Below are 26,954 nucleotides of genomic sequence, written 5' to 3'. Positions count from 1 at the left end.
CTTTCAAAAAAAGCCTAATGTTATGAAGATACCAATTATTTCTAATCATTCTTTCATGTTCCTAATATTGTAGAATTTTTTTCTACATTCCATTAAGATGCATTTTACTGGATATGTTATTCCATGGACAAAGTATTTGGGGGGAATTTCGGAAAAACTGCTAAAGAAAAAAAAAGAAAAAATACTTACCCTTCTCTACCAGGATTGAACTCATCACGGCCAGAAAACCTTGTGTTTTCCTCAGGTCCACCTTTTCTGGTTCCACCAAGACCACCACCTAAAATATGGAAAAGCAAGTTTGCAGAAATCAAAACTGTGATTATCTTTTAAATTCGTTTTAAATTTGCAGAAATCAATCATGATTTTAATTATCCAAATAATGTGTAACTATGCCTGCACTTTTGATCGATTGTCTTAATCTAAACATGTGCCATTGCTCGTATAAGCCGTGTCTAGATTCCATTGTTGGCAGGAAGCCATAGTTCACAGCTTGGATAAATAAAGAAACACAGAAATAGGCATTGTAGACATTCAACTTGTTGGACACTATTGTATGCATTTCATCAGGTTCTAGTTAAACATGAGAATTAAATCTCGCATCTCTCAACTTAAAAATCTTAGCCAATTAACTTTTGTTGTGATTATTTACAGTTAAATTATTTTTATTTGATTCCGTCACTGTTCTTTCTTTCAGCATGATCATTCTTTTATTAGAGCACCTTTTGAATATATACGTATGTGTTTGTTTTGCCATAAATTGGGATGCTCGTTCTTTGTTTTTGTTTTTTTCAGAACTTTTCCGGATCCTCTACCTTGATCACCACCTCCAAGGCTGTTAACGGTTAATTGTCATAGCATTGCTCATCTGTAACTCAAACGATTTGTTCTTTCATTATTTAGATTCTTAGTTAATCTTTCCTGATTGTTGTTGCTGTTGGGGGGGGGGGGCATTTCATAATATTGCAGTAGTTTATCTAGCTTCAAGAACAGATTAAAAAAAAAAAGTCGGGTTGCAACAAGATTATATGTGGCTTTTTAAAAACAATTTTTCCACATAAGTTTAGACTAAGTGGCACAATGGAAAATTCCATTGGAAGTGAAGAGATTAGAATATCAGAATATGATGCCAGGAAGAAACAGTGGATACGCCAATTCTCCTTTTTAACAACAATTAGTGAGAGCCATCATGATTTGCTGTCGACAGATGTTCCTAGCATGAGAGAAGGCTTCTGATGTATTATGCAAGATAAACGTAAAACCCTCAAATTATTATACCCCAAATGATTGTGTCATTCTTCATAACTCTTACAACTGCTGTTACTAAAAATTAGACGAATGCAACAAAGAAAAACATCATTATCCACTGAGCAACAATTTACATGTTAAGACAAACAGCTGTTTCTGTTGACAAAAGATAATTTGTGGGAATCAACAATGAGAAATTAGTGGCTTAATTCTTCTGCTAGCATAGAACTAAGCGGAGTTGTAGAGGTTCATTCAATGATAGTTTTGTTATAGATTCATACAAGAAATAAAACATTTTGGAATCAGCATGCTACGTCCAATTGACCCCCCCCCCACACACACTTCATTAGTTCTATACAATTATAATTGCTTTCAACCCTGTATACTAATCAACTAATAACGGACACAAAAACATAAAAGCCACTTGTTCAAACTTAACATTTTTCCACAAAAATCCGTGCCTCTGTTCAGTCCCAAAAGACAAAGAATATCCCCTGTAGGGGCAGCTGCGCATGTAATTGTGAGGCAAGGGTTGCACAATCCCAACCACACCTCTCTTGAATCAGCACTGTTTAAGCCCAAGGCAAGGAGAAGTTCAGAACGATTGGAAACAATGCAGAGATAAGCAGAGAGCACATACAGCACCTGAAAGTCCCAGATGGTCACCCAGGTTCAACGTTGCTTAACTTTGGTGATCCAGTGGGAACCAGTGTATCAATGTGATTATATTCACAAAAAATCAACTAAAAAAAAAATCCAACTATTTACAATTACATCCAAAAACTAAATACAAACATTCTGCAAGACTCATTCCTAATACAAAATTTAAACAACCACAAAAAAAACAGTCAGCCAAAAGTAGGCACACATACAGGTCAAAAAAGAGGAAACAACTATGCTCAGTTTCCCTTGCTGGCAATAAGGAAAGCAACAAACTTACATTCACACACAGACAAAAAGCACAGTTTATATTGACTACTGAACTTACCTACACACAGTGTCACACTCACAATGCCAGTTGTTCTTTACAGTGGAAAAATCTTCAAACTTAAGACGCAAATAATTAATCCTACAACTTACTTTCATACCTTGTGTGTATAGAGATGTGTTCATTTATTATATTTTTACCTTTCTTTCATAATCTATCATTTATTGTACAAGTCATGCTACACAAAGACAAATGGCCATCATCAATATCATATCTCTACTAGAGATTATGTTACAGTCTCATGGAGAATAGTTTAGCCTTAGACAAAACCATAAGAAATGCACAAAAAAAAAAAAAAAAAAAAAAAAAAAAAAATGAACTTACCTAAACGCCGTGGCCTCCATCCTTTCACTGTGCGTCCTCTTTCAACATCAACCAAAACTCTTCGACCATCAATTTTTCGTCCGTCTGCATGCTTATAGGCAGCTAAGAATATCAAATCAGTAGAGGAAAGAAAACCTTAATATCATCATAGAATCACAGTGATCCCGACAACAGCTGAAAGTTGTTGATTGAGATCGGAAAAGGTGAAAAACAAAAGTTAAAATCTTAAAAGTTAACATGCAGTGGTAGAGGAGGGGAAATGGGGCAGATGATTTCAGCCAAAAGCTGTTGCAAGTGACAATATTTTCATTTAAGCGATAAACTCGAAAAAGAGTTGAAGAGAAAATGTTTGAATTTTATCAGAAATACAAGACAGAATTGCAGCCGTAATTACCAGCAAGAACAGGAAACTATTGATGATCACCTGATGAAAATCAAATCATTGACAGAAATGATGAGAGAAAAACTCTTTTAGAGAAAAGTAACAAAACAGAACGAGTACCCATTTCCTTTTTGACAGGAAGAAAACAACTACCTATACTTAGAGTGTGCGCAAGTACAGCGATATATACAAACACACAAAAACTGCATAAACACTTTATAGCCGATGACTAAATGTTAATTTCAGACTGGAATAATTTAGAACGATAGTGACCAGATTAAAGTTGAGGAGAGTTCCAAACAGATCTGCCTATGCAATTCAAATTGGAAGTAAATTTTAATTGTGCACAATGTTAAACAAAAGTGCCAAAAATCTATGAACATAGACCACCCCAGAAAACAAGAAAAACTTGGCACAACTGTATCGCATGAAACAAATCTGTTTGAAACTCTCCTACCTACCCGCATGTCAACTAGATTATTCCAAGTTCCAACATTGTCGCTTCAGTAGACTTTTCCTTTCTGCCATTTTTTATTTCGGTTGTACAAGAAAAAAATTGAATCATTATCAGCTGTTAAACTCTGTAGACATTTTATTGGGACACCTTGTACCTGCACAAGTTTACACACACAAAAAAAATAGCATAAAACACTGGAGCTCTTGAAAGATAGATATGATTGTTTGGATAAATCGCTAAAGAACCACAAAAAAAAAAAAAAAAGTTTAAAGAAAAAATATCAGGAGAAAATGACAAAACAAGTCAAGATACTAAATTACAAAAGATGCATATGGCTGCAATTTCTGAGGCGAAAAAAAAACTTTCATTGAAATACGGCAGTTCAAGGAAAATTAAACCAACATTCTTTGGAGAAAAAATATCAAATTCTGCAAAAGTTTGAAAGATCTTTTGCAAAAAATTGTTCTTCCTAACTATAAAGTCCATGAAAAGACAAAAGAAAAATAATTGGAGACAATTGTCATCAATTAAACAAAAGAAAAATCTAAGTTATGGGAATCCTGGGGAAGGGTGGGAAGGGCACTTAACCATACTTACCTGAAGAATTTTGTTTTTTTAATTACCCCTAATATATATTTTTATTTTGAACAAGACAACTTACATGCAGTAATTGCTTTATTTATTTTTTTTTTTTTTTTAATAAACATTAAGAATATAATTAACAGTAATTATAAAAAGGGTTCACTTACGGCACTAAAATATTTCAAGAGAAGAAGAAGGTCCCTTCCCAAAATGGCTTTTGAGACGTGCAAGAGAAGCTGTCCGCCATATCCTGACGTCTACTCCATAGATATCCGTAGAATGACAACTTACCTGACTTACCTGGATGTCAGCATAAAATGAAAGACATCTGCATGTACACATACACACACACATATCCCAGTTAGTAAAAAAATCAATTAACAAACAGATGTCCTATGGACATGATCAGTCTTTACAAGCGACGGGATGGATTTACAAGAGAATAAAATAGCAATATATATATATATGTTCAATATATATGTTCAATTGTAATGCATCAAAATTCCATAATATTTTGATTCAAGTATACATGGATGCTATCAAGAGTTTTTTTTTTTTTTCATTTGGACGTTAAAACTAATATAAATTTGGGACAAAAGTTACACACACACACAAATATTCTGTCAGTCACATTCAAAATAGATGTAATTCATTTTATGCAACATCAGATCAATCAGTTTTAAAAACTATCTACATTCTTTTTTTTTTTGTTACTTACATCATTTCTTACTTATATAATTCTTACTTGTATGATTCAATATTTTTTTAATTATATTCTTTAAATTTTTTTTTAATTACGTTTTGCATAAGATTTATTTTACAACTAAAAAGTTTACTGCCAATTAGAAAAAAAAGGTGAATAAAATAAATCGTTCATTGCTTGTATAAAATCTTTATTTTAAAAAAAAAATTTATTCTTCAATAAAAAAAAAAATAAATAAAAACCTAATAGCTTATATTCCCTAATAATCTAAAGTGTGATGTCAAAGAATAAATATTTTAAAAATAATTTGGAGGTGAATTTTTGTTATTTTAAAATAGAATTTAAAAAAAAAAAAAAAAAACTGTTTGAAAATTTTTTTAAAAAATCCTGCACTTGGCACTTTAGAATTCGACTGCATACTCCACTTTATATAAGGTGCAAAATTATCAAACTTTAAAAACTACAAATCTTAATTTCAGATAATTGTGGGGAAAAAGAAAAAAAAAAAAAAAAAAAAAATTTATTTAACAGCTATATATTACAGTGTCTTGAGTGTACCCGGTTTCATCAATCTGGTCAACGCAGAATTGTTATTGAAGAGAGAAGGAAAAAAATCAGTGGTTGGGTTTGGCCCATGTTCATTTTCTTTTTTGTTTTATTTATTTTTTTGTTTCCCCCGGTAAAAAATATCCTGTGTTTTTTTTTGTTTTTTTTAAACAAATTATCTGTTGCTAGTATTTGTGTAAGTAGGAAGCCGAGGGGTTTACAATTTTGTTTTTTTAAAGGCTCTTTTTGTTTAGGTGGGTATTCATTCAGGTAAGTTTGCTTGGAAAAGTTGTTTATATCCCACAGCATGAGTGGGGGTACATCTATATTCCTGAATGGGCAGACGCATGTGTGTGTATATCTATGCAGACTTTTTTTTTTTTGACATATTTCATTAAATATTATGGCATGTGACTGCATATATTTCTTTTGATTGGTTCAAATCTAATAAAGATCTAAAGAAAGATATGCAGACACACCATGGCATATTTTATTTGGAATCTGCTGGTTCCACATTATACTAATTTATAGGATGACTTAAAATTCCACTCAGGGAATTATTAATAAAATTTATAATCCTTTCTGTAGTCAAACCATATTTGGTACAAAGACTTGTCCAAGTTTCAGTCTGTTATTTTTATCATCATTCAATGATAAATGCACATGGATGCAATATACTCTTCTCTTGACACTGTCTTCATTTTAACTATGATGGCCTTCCTCAGTGCAGGAACAGTCTGGAGATTGTTTGACATTATCTTGGAGGTAACAACACAAAAATTGAGGGAGGGGGGAGGGGTATGATTCAGTGATTGTGTAGTCCATTCAGGATTACAGCTAGTGATGAGATAACCAGCAAAGTAGTACTCCACATAATTTAGTGGCAATAAAACAAAGACAGTTGCAGATTCCATGAATGGTATTTGGTGGTGGGATGTAATAAAGGAGTTGAATTATTGTGGCATATCAACTCTTTTATAGTAAGTTAAGGCTGGGAAACACTTTTCCAAGTTGTTAAAATAAGAGTAGTTGGATTTTATTTAACCAATAAATTGGCGGAATGAAAGGATTCATACTTTTCCTACATTTTATTATCGACTTATCGACACTTGATGTCAGATTGATCTGATTGAAATTCATGTGTGGAAACAACTACAGCAAAGAATAACAAAGAATGTTTTCCTTTTTTTTTTTTTTTTTTTGCAAAAAATATTTGGACACAACATCTACTTGGGTTGTCAAAAATAATGTTTAAAACTATATGATGTACATTATTTATGTTGGAGTCATTTTTAGAGACTGTTACATCAAAGCAGAATGCCAAGACAACTTAACACCATTCCAATCAGTAACAGAGCCATGGAACTTTGTTCAAATAAAACCATGACCAGATGCCTGTGGAATGCACAACTTCTGGTTGGGATTTAAATAGAAACATTTTTAAGTTAGTTGCCTATTACGAAATGAGTAGACGACGGTTTGTTAATTTTCCTTTTGACAGCTTCATAACTCACTTCCCTTATTTTGTCCTTTAGTCCTCACATTCCATGAGCAATGTTTCTGACAAAAGGGGAAGAATTGCTGTTTTCTGAATCAGAATCTATCCATCTATCATTGATTAGTCTAGAACCTTGTATTCTATTTTTAACTCTTTATATTAAGTGTCTTTGCCTTGTCTGGAGTGATTTTAATTTAAAAAAAAAAAAAAAAAGTGTAGTGGTTCGCACAAATGTTTAATTGTTTATTAGGGAAACTTTTTCTTAACTAAATTAAAATGTGATCATCACTATTATAATGATGACTCAAAGCACACAGCCTCTTTTCCCCTTTTTGGTCTGGCCACTGAAGGGCAACAGGTTTGCAACACCTCTTTTGGGTGTAATCATCTAACATCCATTTGTTCAGTGCCTTTGTTGCTCAGACTAGTTCCTGAACATGCAGTCACCTCATCAGACTCATTCTGTCACAGTGCCTTTGAGATAGCAAGCGGTCAGCCATTGACCATGTCCATACAAATTATGTTTGGCATGCTTTCAGGAAGTCAGCTTTTTTTGTATCTCCATCGAGAAAGTTTTAATACTTGTCTGCATATTTCAATGCATCACTTGTACGTATCAATAAATCCCGTTATATTCTTACAAGTTTCTTTTCGTCTATCTTTTTTTTATGTGCACGAACAATTAAGAGACCAATAAAATAATCATCGCTCAAATGCTCAACTCGTGAAATCTACATCAGACTTTTAAAACAACGATTTTGCTTCGACTCAAACTCGACTGCTGTGATTACTATATTACAAAATCGTTAATATAACAATTTGCCAGTTGTGATATTACTAGAGCTTTGTCCCCATCATGTCAAAAGTATGGAAGATTTTTTTTTTGTATCGACATTAAAATTCTGTTGTCATGACGACCATAAATATTTACAATTGTACACTTTAAGTGATTAGATTTTTAAATCTAAAAGCGATCTTTTACAGAAAACCAGTCTACAGTCAATAAAAGTCGCCAAACGCTAGCGAGAAGATGTCACCTAGAGATTGTCGATTAAGGTTTGATCTTTTGTTTTGGTGCTGTTTTGCTTACAGTTTCTTTGAACCCAAGAGCTTACCCATATACAAACCTATAAACTGGCCACCATATTTTTGATCAATCAACATTGGAATTGTTAGGGCAACATAGTGCGCATGGGCCCACAACGTTCACCGTTCTGTAGGAAAAATAATAGAGAAACAAGTTAGCAGGCGGGGAAACAAATCGCTCTGCACCAAACCTTGTTACTCAGACATTAACTGGGGGGACAGCTATGGAGAACTAGAGTGGCATCAGTCAATTCAGGTACAACATTCAAAACTTACCTGAACAAAACTGACAACTTATGAAAGCCAAGGTAACACATTCCTTTGTTAACTACACCTTTCCATTGCAGCTAGTTCCTTCTGTTAGGTTTTGCATTTTGTCCAGAAAGTTTTTGATCAGCTTTCAATAGATTTACAGGCTTGTTTTTCTTTTTAATCCTTATTTGATCTCAATATATATTTTGTGTTTTAGATAACATTTTTTTTTTTTTTTAATTCTTTTTAAATAATTGAATTATACAAAGCATATGGCCAGGAAAATTTTAGCAGTAAGGTCATGTAAAGTAATTGACAAATTTAAAAAGAAAGAAAAAAAAAAAAAAAAAAGATATTGGGGAGGTTACAATCTACAAAACGGAAAGAGATCAAATAAAAAGAAAACTTACTTGACACTGAAATGGTGCGGATGAAACAACAAAATAATGATCAACATGAAAGAATAGTCAAGTTTTGGGGTTTGTGTGTGGGGAGAAGGGGGTGGGGGGGTATCTCACATCGAAAACTCTTCACTGACGGTCTACCTGATGAGGTTTTTATGGAAAGACTAGCCTGGGTGCCAAGCGTTGCCCGAGTGTTTGTAAGTGTGTGTTAAGCAAAACAAAATAAATAAATAAAAGTGGTAGTAGGCAGACAGGCTGGAACTCGTACCGAAAGAGGGGGGGGGGGATGTGACGCGTTAGCTGTTGCGCCCATCGCCAAACCATAAGTGACGTAGGTTTAAATTAAGGCTAGACAATTGAAAAGAGGCAATGACTTTCGAAAATATAAGCCAAAAAAGCAACCCTACCTGTTGAGAGTGAAGGAATTAATGATTGTGGCCAATTTTTCGATATTTATCGCCTGAAGAGTCGAGCTTCAAAATGATACCGATCTCGTGAAAGTTTTTGCGAAATATACATACATACATTTAAACAGATTTTTGTCCTTTATATTATACTAGCAGGGCTACCCGGCGTTGCTCGGGACCGTATAAACAATGAAAAAACAAAAGCAGATATTGAAAATATGTTTTATTCTTAGGGGAGAGGAATCTTTCATCTCAAGTTTTAGCGTTACAAACAAACATTTGTCTTTTATATATATAGATAATGACAGGTTTTTTTGGGGCCCCCCCTCGAAGATAACTGATCAGTTGACCAACTTCTAGTGGTCTGTTTGATGTGAAATTTCGATATTTGTCATCCGGGTGATGGGGCTTCGATATGATACCAAATTTGTCAAGTTTGGTTCCGTCTTTCAAAAGTTTTAGCGTTACAAACAAACATACATACATACACACAGACGTTTGGCTTTTATATATATAGATAAATATGTATAAAATCTCTTCATGGAAAGGGAAAAATATAGAGTAAATCAAAATAATCGACAGAATAACATTAGAAAATGAGAAAACCAAAAGAAATAGCACATAGCCTACAATAACCTCCTAAGCAGGTCAAGTAGAGATAAATACCATAAAGATAATTAAAACAATAATTGGTAAAAACAAAAAAATACAGACTTAATATTTACTACTCAACGATATTTTTGAAAATTAAAACAAATTTGTAAAAAACAAAAAAAAAAAATAAAACCAAATGTTAGTCACATTTGGTAACAAAAAATTAAAAACTCTTTACTGAATTGTTGAATGTGACTTACAAGAAAGGTTTTATCACTTTATTTTAAAAAAAAAAATTAGACAAGATATTGCTTGTGTATATTTATCACTTATATTTTTGGAAAAGGAAAAAAGATGTTTATCATGGTCTACATAGTTAATAAATGTCGCCATTTTGGCTCAATCGATTAGCGTGCTATACTTAGATAAAGGATACGAGTTCTCATCTCACACGGGACATATTTATACTTTGATTTTGTTTCAAAATGAACTTTGACCATTCAAATGACAATATTAAACAGATTGTTTGGTTTCAACTTTTTCTTTTCTGTAATTTACAGAAATTAGAACTTACATAGAGTTTGTTTTTTGGTTTTTTTCCTAAGCCCTCTACCCTGACAACACCAAATACAGCTAGTATTTTTCAGTAAAGCAGGTCTTCCCTTTGTTGCTGAAGCCAAGAGATACTCAGAATGAGTATTTAAATGTTCGCCGTCCAATTTCAGTGTCAAGCACGTCCTAAGCAAGGCCCTTCATTATTGAAAGCATCAAAAACAACCAATTATGTTACCTGAGACAAGAGTGCAGGAAGAAAACCAAAATGTCAGCTTTCATATTTTAATCAATACAGATTGAAAAGATAAATTGGACAGGGAGGGGGTGCATTCCTAAATATTACACTAATTCAAGAGCAGCAGGAGGAGAGCGACAATAATAAATACTTAGCATTTGAAAAAAAACAAAAGAAAATTACCTGGATAACCACATTAAACGTCTTCTTTTTTTTTTTTTGTTTCTTTTTAAAAAAACTTTTGTCCCCTTGCCATTTACCTGAAATGTTTACCTGAATGTTGTGAAAATGCGAACCTTACCTTACATTGTATGCGTTCAACCGATAAACTTTTCATTTCCGCACGTTTTTGTTGTCATTGATCAAATATTTTAGTTGAAAAATAAAAGAAAAAGTCAGAAGAAAAAAAAAAAAAAAAAAAACCCTCCCAAGACGAAAAAGAAAAACATTTTTTTTTTTTAAATTTTCTCTCCATATTTCTTTTTTCTTTCAAGGAAGAAAAAGTTGATAAGATTAGGATATTTTAAAAATGTTATGCACACACAAACACACAAAAATGGACGGATCTTTTTACGAATAGGGGTAGGAGTAAAAAAAAAAAAAAAAAATATACTAATAAAAAAATTCCAAGAAACAACGAATTGAACTGTTTTGTATGTGTGTGCGTAAAATAAATTTTTAGTTTTTAGAGGGCAGTAAACCAAGTTTTTTCGAATCTGAATTTTAATAAAGTATTAAAATTTGGAACACAAAGAAATACTTAGATAAAAAAGATATTAATCAAGACAAGATGATTTCTAAAGGAACCAAAATCAGACAATTCTCAAACTGCTGCTAAACATTGTAAACCCTCAGACATTTTTTAAATGTTCATATATATATATATATATATATATATATACACATACATATATATATATACACATACACCCCCTTTAATTTGAGTTATCATTAAGAAAGATGAGAATCACACAAAGAAAACTTTTTTTTTTACATTATAAATGCAAAAGAAAAGTTTCAAATTTACTTAAATGAAATAAAATTTTGCCATTTAATTTTATTTTCTCCCCCCTATTGGTTAGAATAATCGTACACCTACTGAGAGTAAATGCAACCGTTCGGGGAAGCAGGACTTACAGTGCATATCTCGTTCATGTTCGTACTCAATGAACGCGTATCCTCGCATCTTTCCACTCTTGCTGTCGTTGATCATCCGAATCTATACAGAATGAAAAAAAAAAAAAAAGGAAAATTAAGAGTCATGTGTCAGGAAAAATAAAACTCATTTAATATAAAGAGTTAACGAGTGTAGAGAACATTAAGTGCACTAATTATGCTCACACCATTTTCTTTCCATAACAAAAAAAAAGCTTAACAGAAAATGCAACAAATTTCAAATGGAAGCAATTATTTGAGACAAAGTCTATATTAAAGAAAGGTTTTTGTCCAGAATTCTTTCTATATTAAAAAAACAAATACAAAGAAAAATCCATGTTGTAAGTAGGCATGATGAAATGAAAATATATTCCAAAATAAAGTCATAAATTAATCAAGTAGTTTATTTTTAAAGAAAATCAAATTTTAGGAGTAACTGGAGAGCAGCCATTTTGTCTGTCTTTTTAAAAACAGCCTTAAAAAAGGAAAGAGATGACTTAATTCAAACTTGTGAGTTTTGTTGTAATGCCTACGAATTCCCATTAATAATTTAAAAATGATATCTTTATGAAAATAAAAACTTGATCAATTTATGTAATTTTTTAAATATATATTTTTTTTGTTTCGTCATGAATACATACATCATACAGATTTTTCATTATTTTTTTAATATTGGAAATTTCTATATCAATAAAATAATTAAATAACTTCTTTTGCATCTCTGTATGTGTGCAAGTGTTTCTCACTTCTAAATGACGAGAAGTACCTATTGTTTATAAAAATACAATAGAATAAAATAAAACAATTCTTTTAATTTTAAAAACCTATATAAAAAATTTGAAGTCAAATACACTACAATGCAGTTTAGTTTCTTCGCAATCTCCGAGAGAAAAAAAAAAAAAAAAAAAATGAATAGATTTGTAACTAAAAATTTGAAAAACTTGGAAAACTATATTGTAAGAATTAAGTTTTAGAATCCTATTAAAAAAAAAAAAAAAAAAAAAAAAATGGATTTAAAAGCAAAGTAATTTGCAATTAAATTTTGATTGTTGCCCACGCGAAGGATTGAATCTTCAACCTCCAGAAGTCTAACTCACAATTGAATTTGATGAAGTACTTGATCCACTAGGTCATTTTTGATGGAACAAGAACAAGCTACACCATGGATTTAATTAAGTGTTCCGTTTGAAATTGCGTGCTGATTCCAGGGTTTGACAAGATACATCAACTGAAATATTGTGAAAATAACACTCAATTTAGAATTGGTTTAGTTGTTTTTTGTTTTATGACATATCAACCCTTTTCAGGTTATTTAATGCTGAATCCAGTGATTTTGAAGAAAAAATCTTTTTAATAGAATATTTGTTTGTTTTTTTTCAAGTCAGTTTCTATTTAACCCATAATTGGGACCCTAACAGGTACTACCACTCCGGGTCAGAGTGGACTTGGGAGCAATAGCAATTAAAGGGCGGCTCCACACTCCACAAAGCCCGCAAGCTGGGGCCTCAACATCGGATATAGTTTAAGGTCATATCCAGGACCTCTTATTGATACCGCAAATTTAGTTTATAAAATCTGAGCATAACCCATATTAAATAAAAAAAAAAAAAAGAATTTTTTTTAAAAATTCTGCAACAGTTTATTTATATTATGTAAGAAACAACTGTGTGCAGTTATTTTTTTTTCCATCTACATATAAGCAAAGCAGCTGCCAAGAGGAGAGAGGGAGGAGGTAATTATTTTTTTTTCCTCATAGCAGTAAACTGAATCCACTTATAAGAACGAAAAAAAGTTTATATTTTCCAGTTTGTTTAGTATTTTCATTTGGTGCAAGCTTACCAGCAACAGAGATAAAGAAATGTTGATGCATACTTATATAAGCGTTTCTATGAAATTCAATTCTTTAAAGTTGTGAATGGAAGCATTGTAAATTGTAAACTCCTTATCATGAATTAAGATTTTGTTTCAAAAGGATTTGAGAGAAAATAAGTCTGCCAACTTTTGCAAAAGGTAAGTAATATTTCATTTTTGCAATGCAGACAGCTGCTACTACTTTGTCCAGAATGGATTATTAAGAGCAGAGCAAGTCTAGCTAACTTTTGAAACAGACTGGTTTACCAGAAACAAAGGAGTTCATAAATTAGTCAGATTTAAAATTATCTTTTCTACTATTAGAAAAAAAAACGGTTAGGGCTAAAATTACTATCACTTTAGGTTATCAAGGAGCAAATTAGTGTGCATTAAGGGGCTATAGAGTAAGAGTATGATGAGAAAGAGAGAGATAGATATGGGTCTGGGGGAGAGAGCAGAGGACGGCAGGAGGAGGGATCTACAGAGACCAGAGGATTGGAAGGGGGATCTATAGAGAGTAGAGAACGGGGGGGGTCTATAGAGAGAGAGTAGGGAACGGGGGGGGGCTATAGAGAGAGAGAGAGAGAGTAGAGAACGGGGGGGGGCTATAGAGAGAGAGAGTAGAGAACGGGGGGGGCTAGAGAGAGAGAGAGAGTAGGGAACGGGGGGGGGCTATAGAGAGAAAGAGAGTAGAGAACGGGGGGGCTATAGAGAGAGAGAGTAGAGAACGGGGGGGGGGGGGGCTATAGAGAGTAGAGAACGGGGGGGGGTCTATAGAGAGTAGAGAACGGCGGGGGGGGTCTATAGAGAGTAGAGAACGGCGGGGGGGGGTCTATAGAGAGTAGAGAACCGGGGGGGGGGGGTCTATAGAGAGTAGAGAACCGGGGGGGGGGTCTATAGAGAGTAGAGAACCGGGGGGGGGGGGTCTCTAGAGAGACGAGAACGGGGGGGGGGGTCTCTAGAGAGTAGAGAACGGGGGGGGTCTCTAGAGAGTAGAGAACCGGGGGGGGGGGGTCTCTAGAGAGTAGAGAACGGGGGGGGGTCTCTAGAGAGTAGAGAACCGGGGGGGGGTCTCTAGAGAGTAGAGAACCGGGGGGGGGGGGTCTCTAGAGAGTAGAGAACCGGGGGGGGGGGGTCTCTAGAGAGTAGAGAACCGGGGGGGGGGGGTCTCTAGAGAGTAGAGAACCGGGGGGGAGTCTCTAGAGAGTAGAGAACCGGGGGGGGGTCTCTAGAGAGTAGAGAACCGGGGGGGGGTCTCTAGAGAGTAGAGAACCGGGGGGGGGGGGTCTCTAGAGAGTAGAGAACCGGGGGGGGGGTCTATAGAGAGTAGAGAACCGGGGGGGGGGTCTATAGAGAGTAGAGAACAGGGGGAGGGATCTACAGAGAGTAGAGGTAAACTGGAAATTGGAACAAGTATGTTAAATAAAAAAATCAAAAAGCAACTGAGAAACAACTAATTAAGCACACTTTTAAATTATACTTTCTTATCCACATACTCCTGGACAATGCACGGCTTTCCTGCTCTTTACTGAAAACGAAAATCAATATTAACAAGATTGAAAAATTTTTCAATAAAGTTTGGAAAATCCATGAAAGTCACCATTTATTGTGAAGCCATAAATTTAAAGCCATCACATTTTTTTTGTTTTCATGACATTTTTTGCCTTTTCTGTTGTTCCCCTCCCAAGAAAAATCACATACCTTACTCTGTAAGGTATGTGATTTTTGAACTGTGTGGAGGGTTCAATCTTTTAACATCATATGCTCCTTCTATCAAGCTGGCTTTCTTAATGATAATTCTGATATGCCTCCTCTCCCATTTAGGTTTGATTGAAAAGACTTTGGAAGCTTTCTTTAATCAGTCACACTTAAGTTAAAAATTACATGTTCATCACAAAATGCATAGATTGAACATATCCTAATCTGCAATTTTTGTTTTTGTTTTAGAGTGAATGAAGTATTGTTAATGGAATTCAGAAACTTTTGAAAATATGTTCCCTTAAAGAAAAAATGTTCCCTAAAAAAAAAAGTAAATAAAGTATGTTCCCTTAAATAAAAATATGTTCCCTTAAAGAAATTTCAAGTATTGGATAAACAAAAAAATTTCCATTATGATTTTAACCTTTAATACTCTTAAAGAAAAATGGGGAAAAAAATGATTAAAAGCACAAAATAGAAATGAATGAATCAAACAGCAAAGTGTATGCACCTGTAATATAGGGTAGATGAAATTTTTGGCAAAAGAGCAACAATTTTTAAACTCAACTTCTACATTTCATGATAAACAAGGTCGTCTTTCTAGGAAAAGATTTCTTTATATAAACCAGTGACAGGTTAGAACTTCTCCATCCATTTCGAACAGGTATCCTGAGAGGGTTTCCTAAAAATTTCCAAGAAGTATTAACACCTGTGCTAAGTAAGACTAGAATCAAAGTTATAGAACCTGGAGAGAAAATTAAACCGATTTACATTTTTAAGTATGTAGGAGGGGGGGGGGAGAAAAAACAAACATAGCAAAAAAATGAAAATCAATTATAAGGATTATTGTTTTTGTTATTGATTTCCAATTGTAAAGCTATAAAATGTTGGACAAATGTCATTAAAATCAAGTCTGAAGAGTAGAGGGTTTAATATTTGAAGAATCAGATGCATCTTACTACTACTACTACTACTACTACTATTATTACTAAGAGATATATATGTGTGTGTGTGTGTGTGTGTGTGTGTGTGTGTGTGTGTGTGTGAAATCCGGATGAATTTCTCAATGGAGGACTGGAATGGGTGGTGTGTGCTCTCCTCTTATGTTTAGGGAAAAAAAAAAAAAAAAAAAAAAACCTATCCTACCACTAACCCTAGGTCCAATTGGTAAGCACTCCCTCAAAAAAAATTCCTTAATTGCCATTAATCCTGTAAGAGTAACAAATCCTCCTCCAACAAATAACTACTCTTAAAAAAAATTGGTTAAATACCTTAAAAGAGTAGAATGTTCCGGAAACTAGACCTTATTTTGCATTAAATTCATATGCAAAACTTATCTCTTACTGAAAACTTTTTTTTTTCTTCAAATATTTTGAGATATATATATATATATATATATAAAATCACACCTTAAGAAAAAAAAATTTAAAAAAATAGAATCTCAACTGTAAAGAGTGTTTGCTAATCAAGCTTTTTTTTTGTTTATTTTATTTTTCATACTGAAAATATCCACCGACTTTTTGATTTTCAATTTATTACTGTTAAAATTATTTTTGCATGTAGTAAAAAGTTTAAAAACATTAATGTTTGGCCAAAGATATAAACAAGAAAAACACAAGTTCGTTAGCAAGAGAAAGACATACACAACATGCTTCAAAATTAAGCCAATATCAAATGGAAATTTATCCAGAAACTAAAAAAAAAAAAAAAAAAAAAAAAAAAAAAATGCATAATATTCATGTTTAATTATCTGAAATACAATTATTTCTGTTATAAAGATGAATGCATTCTTAGCAATGGAAATGCGATTTCCAACTTAAGCATGACAGATGGACAGAACTGTTTACAGAAATAGGTGGATGTATTTAAATAGTAAATGACGAACAAACTGACAGGCAAATGTTTTCCATATATATGGACTTGTTTAAAATGAGATGAGCTCATTTAAGCTGTGATTAAAGTAAAAAATATTTCAAGCCAAAACATGACAGATTAATTTGACAAATTTGACAAATGAAGATGTATCTACTATCAACAAAATTTGTTTGATGGTCAATGAACAGTGAAACTTGTTTCATAAGTATGAGTCATAACTTTATGAAACAGAAAATTTTCCTCATTGACATAAGATTTATTGCACTTTTTTTCCCCCTTTTTTTAAAGTGATTTGTCTTCTCTTCATTGCAGTGAATTTGTATGAAAAATATTCCTTTCCCTCACCCCACAAAAGAAAAATCAGACTATAGTCAAATTTTTCAAGCAAGTAGAGAATATTGAGTGTGTGTGTGGGGGGGGGGGGGGTCCTAGATATAAACAAAACTAAAAATTAACTTGGTCTTAAAAAAAAGGACTTCTCTCCTAACCAAAGACAAAACAGATACTACACTTTAATTTTAGCTCAAAGACTAGGAAGTACGAAGAGAAAAAAGTTTGTTTTTTGGTTTTTTTTGTGTGTTCAAGTTGGTTAATTTTCACCAGCTGACTCCTAAAGCAATTTCCCACCCATGTAACTTCCAACCTTCTTCAGTTGCATCTTTTCAGCCTTCTAATCAAACATGGAATTTTGAACAAAAATTTTTTAGTCAAACTTAGAACTGATTGTTGATCAACATTTTTAATCACTGGTCAAATGATTTCAACTCCAAGTATTGAATAATGGGTTCAGTTTGAAGGTTTGTATGGGTTCAAAGTTCCAAGCCTTCCAAGTTTGACTAAATCCTCAAAAAAGATGCATCTAAAGAAGTTTGGAGATTCCATAGTTTGAAAACTCCAAATTATGAATCCACATTTCAAAACTGAAATATTTTCGATAGGTCATTGTAATCAGTAATTTTTCTTTTTCTTTATCCTCAGGATATGACACAAAAATAGTTGCAACATACTCATGAGAAGATCCGACAGTTTTCAGGTTTAGAAGCAGCATTCAAGACTTTAAATTGCTGAGGTCACTACTTATCAAGGCCAAGAGCCACTTACAGATAAGGATTAAAGAGACCATAATATAATGCCAGCTAAAAGATGAGGAACACTATAGGAGTACTAACACTAATGGTATAGGCTGCATTTGAGTACTTTTGGAATGGTCCATGACAGAAATTTGTTGACACTGGATTTGAAAATGACCAAGCTGTAATCAGAAGGGAAGCAGTCCCATGGCAATGTGTTCCACAGTTGGGAAGCCCTTATAAGTGGATAGAAACTTAAATAGTTAAGTAAATTGATGTATCTAGCAATGTTTACATCTCACGACACTACACGTCCATTCTTTGGTGTCCGTGGATCTTATGGTCTTGGAGGTGGACATCACAAGAAGCACAGTGCATCATATCCGAGCAATGTTAAAGCATCAAGTTCACAAAAACAAGTTACGCGTGAAGGCAGTGGATTACAAGACAATCGCAAGGAAAATATTGTGAGTATATTTCACACATATTTGGGGGTTCTTACTACTTCAGAAAAAAAAAAAAAAAAAAAAAAAGATGGAAAATTGCTTAAAATTAGAAAATTGATAGTGTACACAAGTTTGTTTCCATGAGAAACACAAATAAACACAGGAGAAACAAAAATTATTACATTATTTGGACTTATTTTTATTTTTGTTTATACTTTTACTTAGCTGTTGTTGCATTAAGTTTGGTCAGATTCTTCTCTGGCTCATAATGTATCCAATACCACCATGGCTTAGAGCAAGGTAGCATGAGATGGTCAATCGCGATTCCACCATCGATAGTGCAGTACCTGTGGACGGACCTGAGAGCTTGGCCATGTTCTACTTGATGGCTGTTGCTCACGTACTACTCAGCTGCCTAGATACGCTTCTACCACATAAGCAGTGTGGTAGCAGCATATATCATAACTAGGGCTATGACAACAGCATGTTCTTTTCATTGTTTTGACTTCCTACGTATATATCGAACACAGTTAATCAACTGAGAACCACATCACTATATAACAGCATATAAGATATCAACGAATACACACTCAAGCGTCAAAACAATGAAGGCAAATTGATTGAATCAAATTATTTGGATTCTTCTAACTACCGTTCTCATTTTGAGTATTATTTTTTCAGAACGTTTTGGTTGATGTTACTAAAGACCTTCTCCAGGTGCATCTTGTAAAACATGGGAATCTGCACTGAATTTCGTATAGAACCCTTACTTTAATCCACAGACGATGCTCTCACTGTCAGACATGACTGAGTAGACATCTAAGTAATTCGCACTTGTATTTTCAATGTCACCTACAAGGACTCATGGCATAAAGGATAAAGTATTTAATCAGTTGTAAAATTACACTGTTCTGGAGGTTGAAGATTCAATCGTCAGTGCAGGTGACACACAAAATACAATTGCAAATTACTTAGGACTTCTACCCAGTCATGGCTGATGGAATGAGAGCACGTTACCTCAATGGATTAAATAAAAAGTTCCGTTAAAAATTCCGAGCAGATTCCAGAGTTCGACAGGATACACCTGAAGATCTGAGGTAACATTGACCGAAATGTGAAAATTACACTCAAGATGAGAACAGGAGTCTGAAGAATCCAAATACGAATAATTTGTCATACTATTCATCAATAAAAATTTTAAATGTAAAATAATTTTGTAATTGATGTAATATTTTAAAAATTGAAGTTGAAGATGATAAAAGATTTAGGAAATTCAGTGAAATTTACAGGATATTAGATCTTCATATTCAGTTTATACATCTTTGTTACATGCTGGCATCAGTTGGACAGCTTTAAGAAACTGATTATCTTTGGCCAGGTCTTTATTTTTCCCTCTTTCTCTATTCTTATCACTTTCTCCCATATTTTCCTTGACCTTTCCTTATGAACCAAACCTGCGACCTCAACCGTTCTACACCTACTAACCCAAGAATTCTCATCCCTTCTTTCAACCTTGTCATCTCATCAAAATCTTCTGTTCTGCACACACCACCCTATATTGTTCAGACTTAATCTTCTTCCAAGCCCATCAAATCTAACCGTGTTTTTATCAATTACATTACACATCCATCACATCATTCTCATATTGTTTCTCAATATACAACACACACCCTCAATTCTCACTAGTCAGGTTTCACTTCCCTACCTCACACTTACATACACATGCCTAGTAGACTATTTTCTTAAAAGTTACTAAAACAAAAAAAAAAATTTTTTTTAAATAATTCTAATAAAAATTACATTTTCATTATTTCATTTATAAATAAATAAATCAAAAAAAAATTTTTTTTAAATACAATTCTAATAAAAATGACATTTTCATTATTTCATTTATAAATAAATTAAAAAAAAAAAAATTTTTTTTAAATACAATTCTAATAAAAATGACATTTTCATTATTTCATTTATAAATAAATAAATTAAAAAAAAATTTTTTTTAAATACAATTCTAATAAAAATGACATTTTCATTATTTCATTTATAAATAAATAAATTAAAAAAAAAAAATTTTTTTAAATACAACTCTAATAAAAATGACATTTCCATTATTTCATTTATAAATTAATTTAAAAAAAAAAAAAAGTTCCAAAAGATCAGATTGAGAAATTCAGGTGAAAATCCAAAATTCTCAAAAAAAAAAAAAAAAAAAAAAAAAAAGTAAGGAGGAAAACATGTAGAGAAATCAAATTGTACGCATCATCCTAACAAGAGGTTTTGTGCATCAGTCACGTTTCAATCTTAAGCATCACTGAACGTACAAATAGAATGAATTTGTTTAAGAAATGTGCTTTAGTGAACTTAATACACTTGTATAGCCTCCACGTAAATACCAACCCAACTAACATCAAAATCCTACCGCTTTCCTGTAGAGATCCCTAGATGTCAGATTTCTTACTCTAACAGCTTTTCTCGGTTAATTTGTCTTTAGAATTTCTTGCTTGCTTGCAACTGTGCCAGCATGCAGAAATTTAAATCTAATTTAACTAAACATTTTGGTGCACAATCTCTACTAAGAACCCCCCCCCCATAAATCTGGCGCTAATCACAGTAGCTCCTTACATCTCAGTGGCAATATATCTTGTTTGGGTGAATATATAAATTTTTCAAGAACATTTGCTTATCTGATCTTTGAGCTAAAATCAATTTGTAGTAATTGCTCAATTTCAGGGGCCCCTTCCTGCCAGGCATTATCTGTTCTTGGAGGGAGTTATTACCCATTACTGGAGGCTCCCTCATTTCACAGGGAGTAGGGAGTACTGAGGGGACCATAACAGTTATTTGTTTCTATTCAGAGTACCTCTTTCCCCAACTGGATTTCATTCACATTTAAAAACTGACCTTTTGTCTATGTCTATGGAGAGAAAGAGAAAGAAAAAAATGCACAAGTAAATTTACAATCATAGAAAAGAAAAACATTGTATTGTTTACATCAAAAAGAAAATCTTGTCTTTATAACTGTAGATGAGCAATATTATATTTCTTTTTATCTTTATGATTCATCTAAGATTAAAAAATTTTTTTAAAATAACTTATTCGACACCGATACATAAAGAGAAATTTGGGAAAAGAAAAAAAAAACTTACTCTTCTGATTGGACCAAAAACCTCAAACTCTCGGCGTAACTTGGATTCACTGGTGTCATAATTCTAGAAAGAAATGAAAAATTACATTTGAATTGCTTTAAAATAAAAAAAATAAAAAAAATAAAATTTTTTTAAAAAGGACTTGAAAGTCCCCAAAAAGGGGAGACACATGGTTAATTATGACCCCAAAATCCCCCAAAAGGGTTCCACATGGTTAAATATCAAGCTTTGTCGCACACAAGACCAAAGATACTATGAGCATAGAAAAAAGTGTTCTCATTAAATCTCGAGCAACGCCTGATCTTGCTAGTTTAAATATATTCTATAGCTTGTTCTCCGATCTTATTTGTACTAATTAATCTGTTGATCAATTTCACTTGAACAGAGTTTTGTTTTTCATTTTATTTTGAAAGAAAGATTAATATATGTCTGAAAAATGATCCCTTCAAAAGATTCAGAAATTTTCGTCAATACAGTTGATAAACCGAGAAGCCGTTTTCTCTTGTACATCTTTATCATTACAACTAAACTTTTGCCTGTTAAAAGCAGTTATAGCCTGTTGATTTAGAATGAATGCTTTATGTCGAATTGATGGTTGGATATGGTTAAACGTGCCCATTTTTGCATCAAATACTAATCTAACTGTGCACCGAACTAATACCATAATACTTGGTTTGCTGCATCTTATAACAAAGGTCCATACAAAATTTCAGCCAGATCCGTCCAGTAGTTTCCGAGAAAAGTTGAATAGAAACTAAGAGAAATATAATATACATTTCTGCAGATTTTCATCACAACTATGACATGCATATTGGATTTTAACTAATATTTATTGAAAAATTCAAAAACATTAGATTTTGGAATCCTATTTAAAAAAATAAATCTACCAGAATTCATTTTCACCATTTTAGTCAGTTTTTACAATTTGCTTCAAGTTTTATTTTTAAGTATTTGATTTAAAGACGTTTTATCGATTTTATTGCAAAATTTTTTATTCTTTTGTTTTGAATGACTTATTTTTTATTGAATAATCTTTCCAAAAATGTAAATATTTTCTTTACCAAAAAAAATTGAAAGACTGAGGGGGTGGAGACCAAAAATAAAAGATTACTGCACAACATTGGGTATATATAACCACATTACAGCTGCAATGTTGATTCGTACAGGCAAGATATCCACAGTTTATCTCTATAGTAAAAAAAAAATTGTGATTAATTTGTTTGTTTCTCACCTTTAAGCGAGAAACACGTTTGCATTTTTGAATTGACTATAAATTTATTGAAATAAAATCTATATCTACATAAAGTAATAGCATCCGTGCATGTGTATAACTCTCCTACAGTTCACACCACTGGACAAATCATGACCAAACAAACCTGACATGATGGGTCTCCAACCTAGAGATGGTGCACACCATTTTTCAAGGTCAAAGATTAAGGTCATATTTAGTGCAGCTCTTCATAAACTCCCACACCTAAGGATGGTGTGCATCAAGTTGGGGGTCACCACCATAGTGCCAGCCAACTTCTTTGTGAATTTGAATCGGGTCATCCTCCTCCACCCCCTCAACCAATTAAACAAATATTGTGATCCTTTGTAATTGTTTCAATTTTTATGCGTAACAATATAGGTGTCAATTTTGATATAATCTATTTGCTTTAAAGTTCATAGTTGGATTTCAGTCACTTCAGGAGGTAGTTAAAAAAATTTTAAACACCTTAACAAATAGTTGCTCTTACAATGTCCACTTACTGTAAAGGTGCCCGTTAAGCAGGTACCCAAGTGTACAGCAAAGTCCCATGTGGGTATCTTTGCTAGTATAGCACAAAGTAAAATCCTATTTCAAATAATTATAAAATTAAATCTACCAGTATGCATTTCGATTTACCTGTAAACTAATAATCTCATTTTCTTCCTTTGTTAGTGGATCACAATAACAAAGTGAATTACTTTTTGACTTCCAAAATTTGATTGGGATTCAAACAAAGTCATTTAAACTAGTTTTAAACATTTTATCAGTTTACCATGTACTAAAAAATCGAAAATTTGAGGAAACTGCAAGAATTTTATGAAGATTAAAACAAAACTGACAAAGAATTAGTTACAGTTTGGTTCAATAATTACGGCAAAACACAAATTTAGAAACCCTTCTCCAAGACGACATTGGTTATGTATAGCTTATTTTTAATAAATAGGGTTTTTTTTTTAATAATGGAACAATCAACCTTTACAGTCTTAAGATGACTTTTATTCTTCAAAATATTATTCTTATCTTGGTTGATATTTTCATGTTTCATCCGATGTAACCTCCAATTTTTTTTTTATGTGTGCCTTACGAACTGGGGAACCTTTATGTTGAACTTAGTTCTTATGCAAATGTGCAATTTTTTTTTTTGGGGGGGGAAAAAAAAAAAAAAAAAAAACCTACAGAAGGTTGAAAATAACATGAGGCAAAACTATGAAAATAGTAGTATAGTAAGAATAGTCCAAACGTTTTACTGTTTTTTGTAAATGAATTGTGAAAAGGAAGAGTTGTATTTTAAGCTACAAATGGGCAAAAATTATGAGCTTTGACACACAAGCAACGCTGGATAAATCTACAAGGAGGTAAAGAAATCTAACAAATTCATTGGGATTAGCTTGGTTTGACTATAATTAAATCTTGTCTCATAGAAAAGTCCAAACAGTAGTGTGGACAGAGGAAAGAAGTGAGAGGGGGAAGGGGGAGAAGTAGGAGGGGGAGAACATGAGGGGGGTGAGAAGTGGGAGAAAGAGAGAGGGGAAGATGTGGAGTTGTTTTGAGCATCTAAAATAGCAAGAAGTTTGTTATCTCAAGATAAAAAAGATGAAAGTTGCAAATTTAGAAAGGTAATCTGCAAGAAGAAACATTTTGCTGGTATCTACAAGTAGTCACGATGGGGGGAAAAAAACCCAAAAGAAAACATTGTCTTTGTGTCAGCTGGAGGTTCAGGGAAAGAGACTAGATAGAGAAAAGTGCTAAAAACTACAAAATGATAGCATCAGGTCAAACAGAATTAAAACAAAGGTCACTCGCCCCTTATTTTCTTTCAAACATTTTCTTAAAGCAGATTTCAAAAACTACAGCCATTAATTTTTTTTTTTTTTTTGCTAATATATATAATCTGAGGTTATTGTTTTCCAGAGGTTAAGTAACCAATGAAATTTAATGAGGTTAATACAAGAGTGCTTAATACCGAGATTGAGCAGGATATACTCTTTGTGTTTTTACATAAGCAGTAATATGTTGCTACACAGTCATGAGCATAATTCGGTCAGCTAATTACCAGTAACTACAAACCTTTTCAGGCGATACAGCTTATACAAAAGCAAAGTTTGCAATGAAAATATCAGGTCTTCCTCGTCACAGGAGTTAATATCAGCCATTTTTGTCAAATGTTGTGAAAAATAAGATTTGGTTGTATGTAAATAAGACCCGATAGGGGTGTGGATGTGGGTGTGTTTAGATATATGTGAATAGGAAGGGGGAGTGTGGGTTAAGGATCGAGATAGAGGTAATGAAAGACTAGAAAGATTTTTATAGATAGATAGGGTGGCGAGGGGAGGGGGGGGGTCCCATAACTTCAAAATAGTAAACTTAAAGCTATTTCTATCAGATCGTCAACACTAAATTAAATTAATAATTTGATATTTTTGTAAAAAATATCAAATGTTTTTAATAAATAAATGAAAGAATTTTCTTTAAATAAATATATTTGTCCATTTTATTTTCAAGTTCATTTTTTGTTTTTTTTGTTTTTTTTAAATAAATAACAAATTTTCTAAGAACCACCAAGAAGTTGGGACTCTGGGATTATTGCTAAAATTAGACATGGGAGGATAGAAAAATAATTTTGATGTTAAAGTTGGTGTTGACATAAAAGGATTAAAGTTAAAGAAAATTACAAATATTGATATAAAAACATTTTTCAAATTTTCTATATATTTTAAAAAAAAACGGAAAATTTGAAACAGGGTTTATTAAAGCATTCCTATATTTAAAAAATGAAATAAAATACATAACTTTCTTGATTGAAGTATTGTTCTAACAAATTAGATTACTTTTGAGTGTGTATATGAGAAAAAATGCAGTACAATATTAATATACGTATATTTTATCATTGCTATAGCCTTTTCTAATTGATAGTGAGCTCTTTGTCCAAGAATTGCTGTGTTAATTTGGTTGCATATATATATATATATATATATATATATATAATGATAATTTCATTCACTATAATTTACTATTAATGTATTTTTTAGGTTCAAATAAAATTTCAATATCGTAAAATAAAAATTAAAAAGGTTATCAAATCAAATCCATAAGTATGCATTTCAGTTTCTCCATAAACAAGTCAGCCATTTTAATCTTCTGTTAACAGTTGGGAAAAAAAATTCTTGGTGACACTTCGAAATTTGCAAAGAATTTGAAAGCATTTAAACTGTCAAATAGAAAGTCATTTAAAGTAGTTTTAAAATTCCTAGTAAATCCTCATTTAATTAAAAAGTTAAGCTTTGAAAGTTTTGTATATCCAATCATTGCATAAATCGACATTAAAATACTTAATTTAACCATCAAATGATATAATTGCATTTAATTTAATAAATCTTACCCCAAAAAATGATTTGCTAAAATAATAATGACAGTTATAAAAATTAAGACTTCCGAGCAATGCTGACTAGGCATAACTAATTGTAATATATTAATTACAAACATGGGTAAGTGGGGAGAGTTTTGACGGTAGCATGACACCTGTAATCAGTCTTAAGTGACCATACTAATAATCGACACAGAAGATGAAGAAAACAATTATCTTTACGATTTCATTAGTTGAAAGAATAGAAGAAAAAAAATTGAGAATTGATTAAACATCTTGATTTTACAAAACAAATGATATACACAAACTTTTTTTTTTTTTTTTTTTTTTTAAATAAAAATGTATATTATTTTTTTTTAAATATCCCAATAATCAAGTTCTGGATCCAAACATTTTGTTTATCTTAAAATATTTTTGAATAAAATTCTTCAATAATAAAAGAACTTCTTTAAAAAATGCTTATAATAAACGTTAAAGAAATGTACGATGAGAGTGCAGACATAACTGCGTGTATGCATTTTCTTTTCTATCTTTCAGTGCAATCAGCTTTTAGATTGCTATACAAGCAGCAGTCTCATCAATAGCAGCCTCCACTGCAACAGCAGCAGCGGACACCGCTTGTATATTTTGTCAATCCTATTCCTCAACACCGTTACGTACACACATACACACACACACACATTACATGTGATGCCAGACACAGTAGTAAAATAGCTGCTGTGGAATTGAAAACTCTCAAATCCAAGCAGAAAAGCAACAAGAATTAAGAGCCATTATTCACCCCCAACCCCAAAACCTGATATCCCTCTCCTTTACAAAAAAAAAAAAAAAAAAAAAAAAAA

At 32.5% G+C, this 26,954-nt stretch overlaps 1 protein-coding gene across 1 annotated transcript in view; it reads right to left on the bottom strand.

Annotated features, from left to right (window-relative positions):
* Positions 1–26,954, bottom strand: part of LOC145293012 (uncharacterized) — a 76,075-nt gene that overhangs the window by 1,888 nt on the left and 47,233 nt on the right. The window contains exons 5-8 of the mRNA XM_080139286.1: positions 21,497–21,559; positions 11,396–11,477; positions 2,558–2,659; positions 190–277 (exon numbers count right to left, since the gene is read on the bottom strand). Coding sequence (XP_079995412.1) covers positions 190–277; positions 2,558–2,659; positions 11,396–11,477; positions 21,497–21,559 — 335 coding nt within the window. The remainder of the gene's footprint in view (positions 1–189; positions 278–2,557; positions 2,660–11,395; positions 11,478–21,496; positions 21,560–26,954) is intronic.

This window comes from Euprymna scolopes, chromosome 14, assembly GCF_053919585.1.
Source record: "Euprymna scolopes isolate OS-2025 chromosome 14, ASM5391958v1, whole genome shotgun sequence".
Taxonomy (NCBI): domain Eukaryota; kingdom Metazoa; phylum Mollusca; class Cephalopoda; order Sepiida; family Sepiolidae; genus Euprymna; species Euprymna scolopes.
The sequence above is the reverse complement of the archived record's forward strand: the minus strand, read 5'-3'. Positions and strand labels throughout refer to the sequence as shown.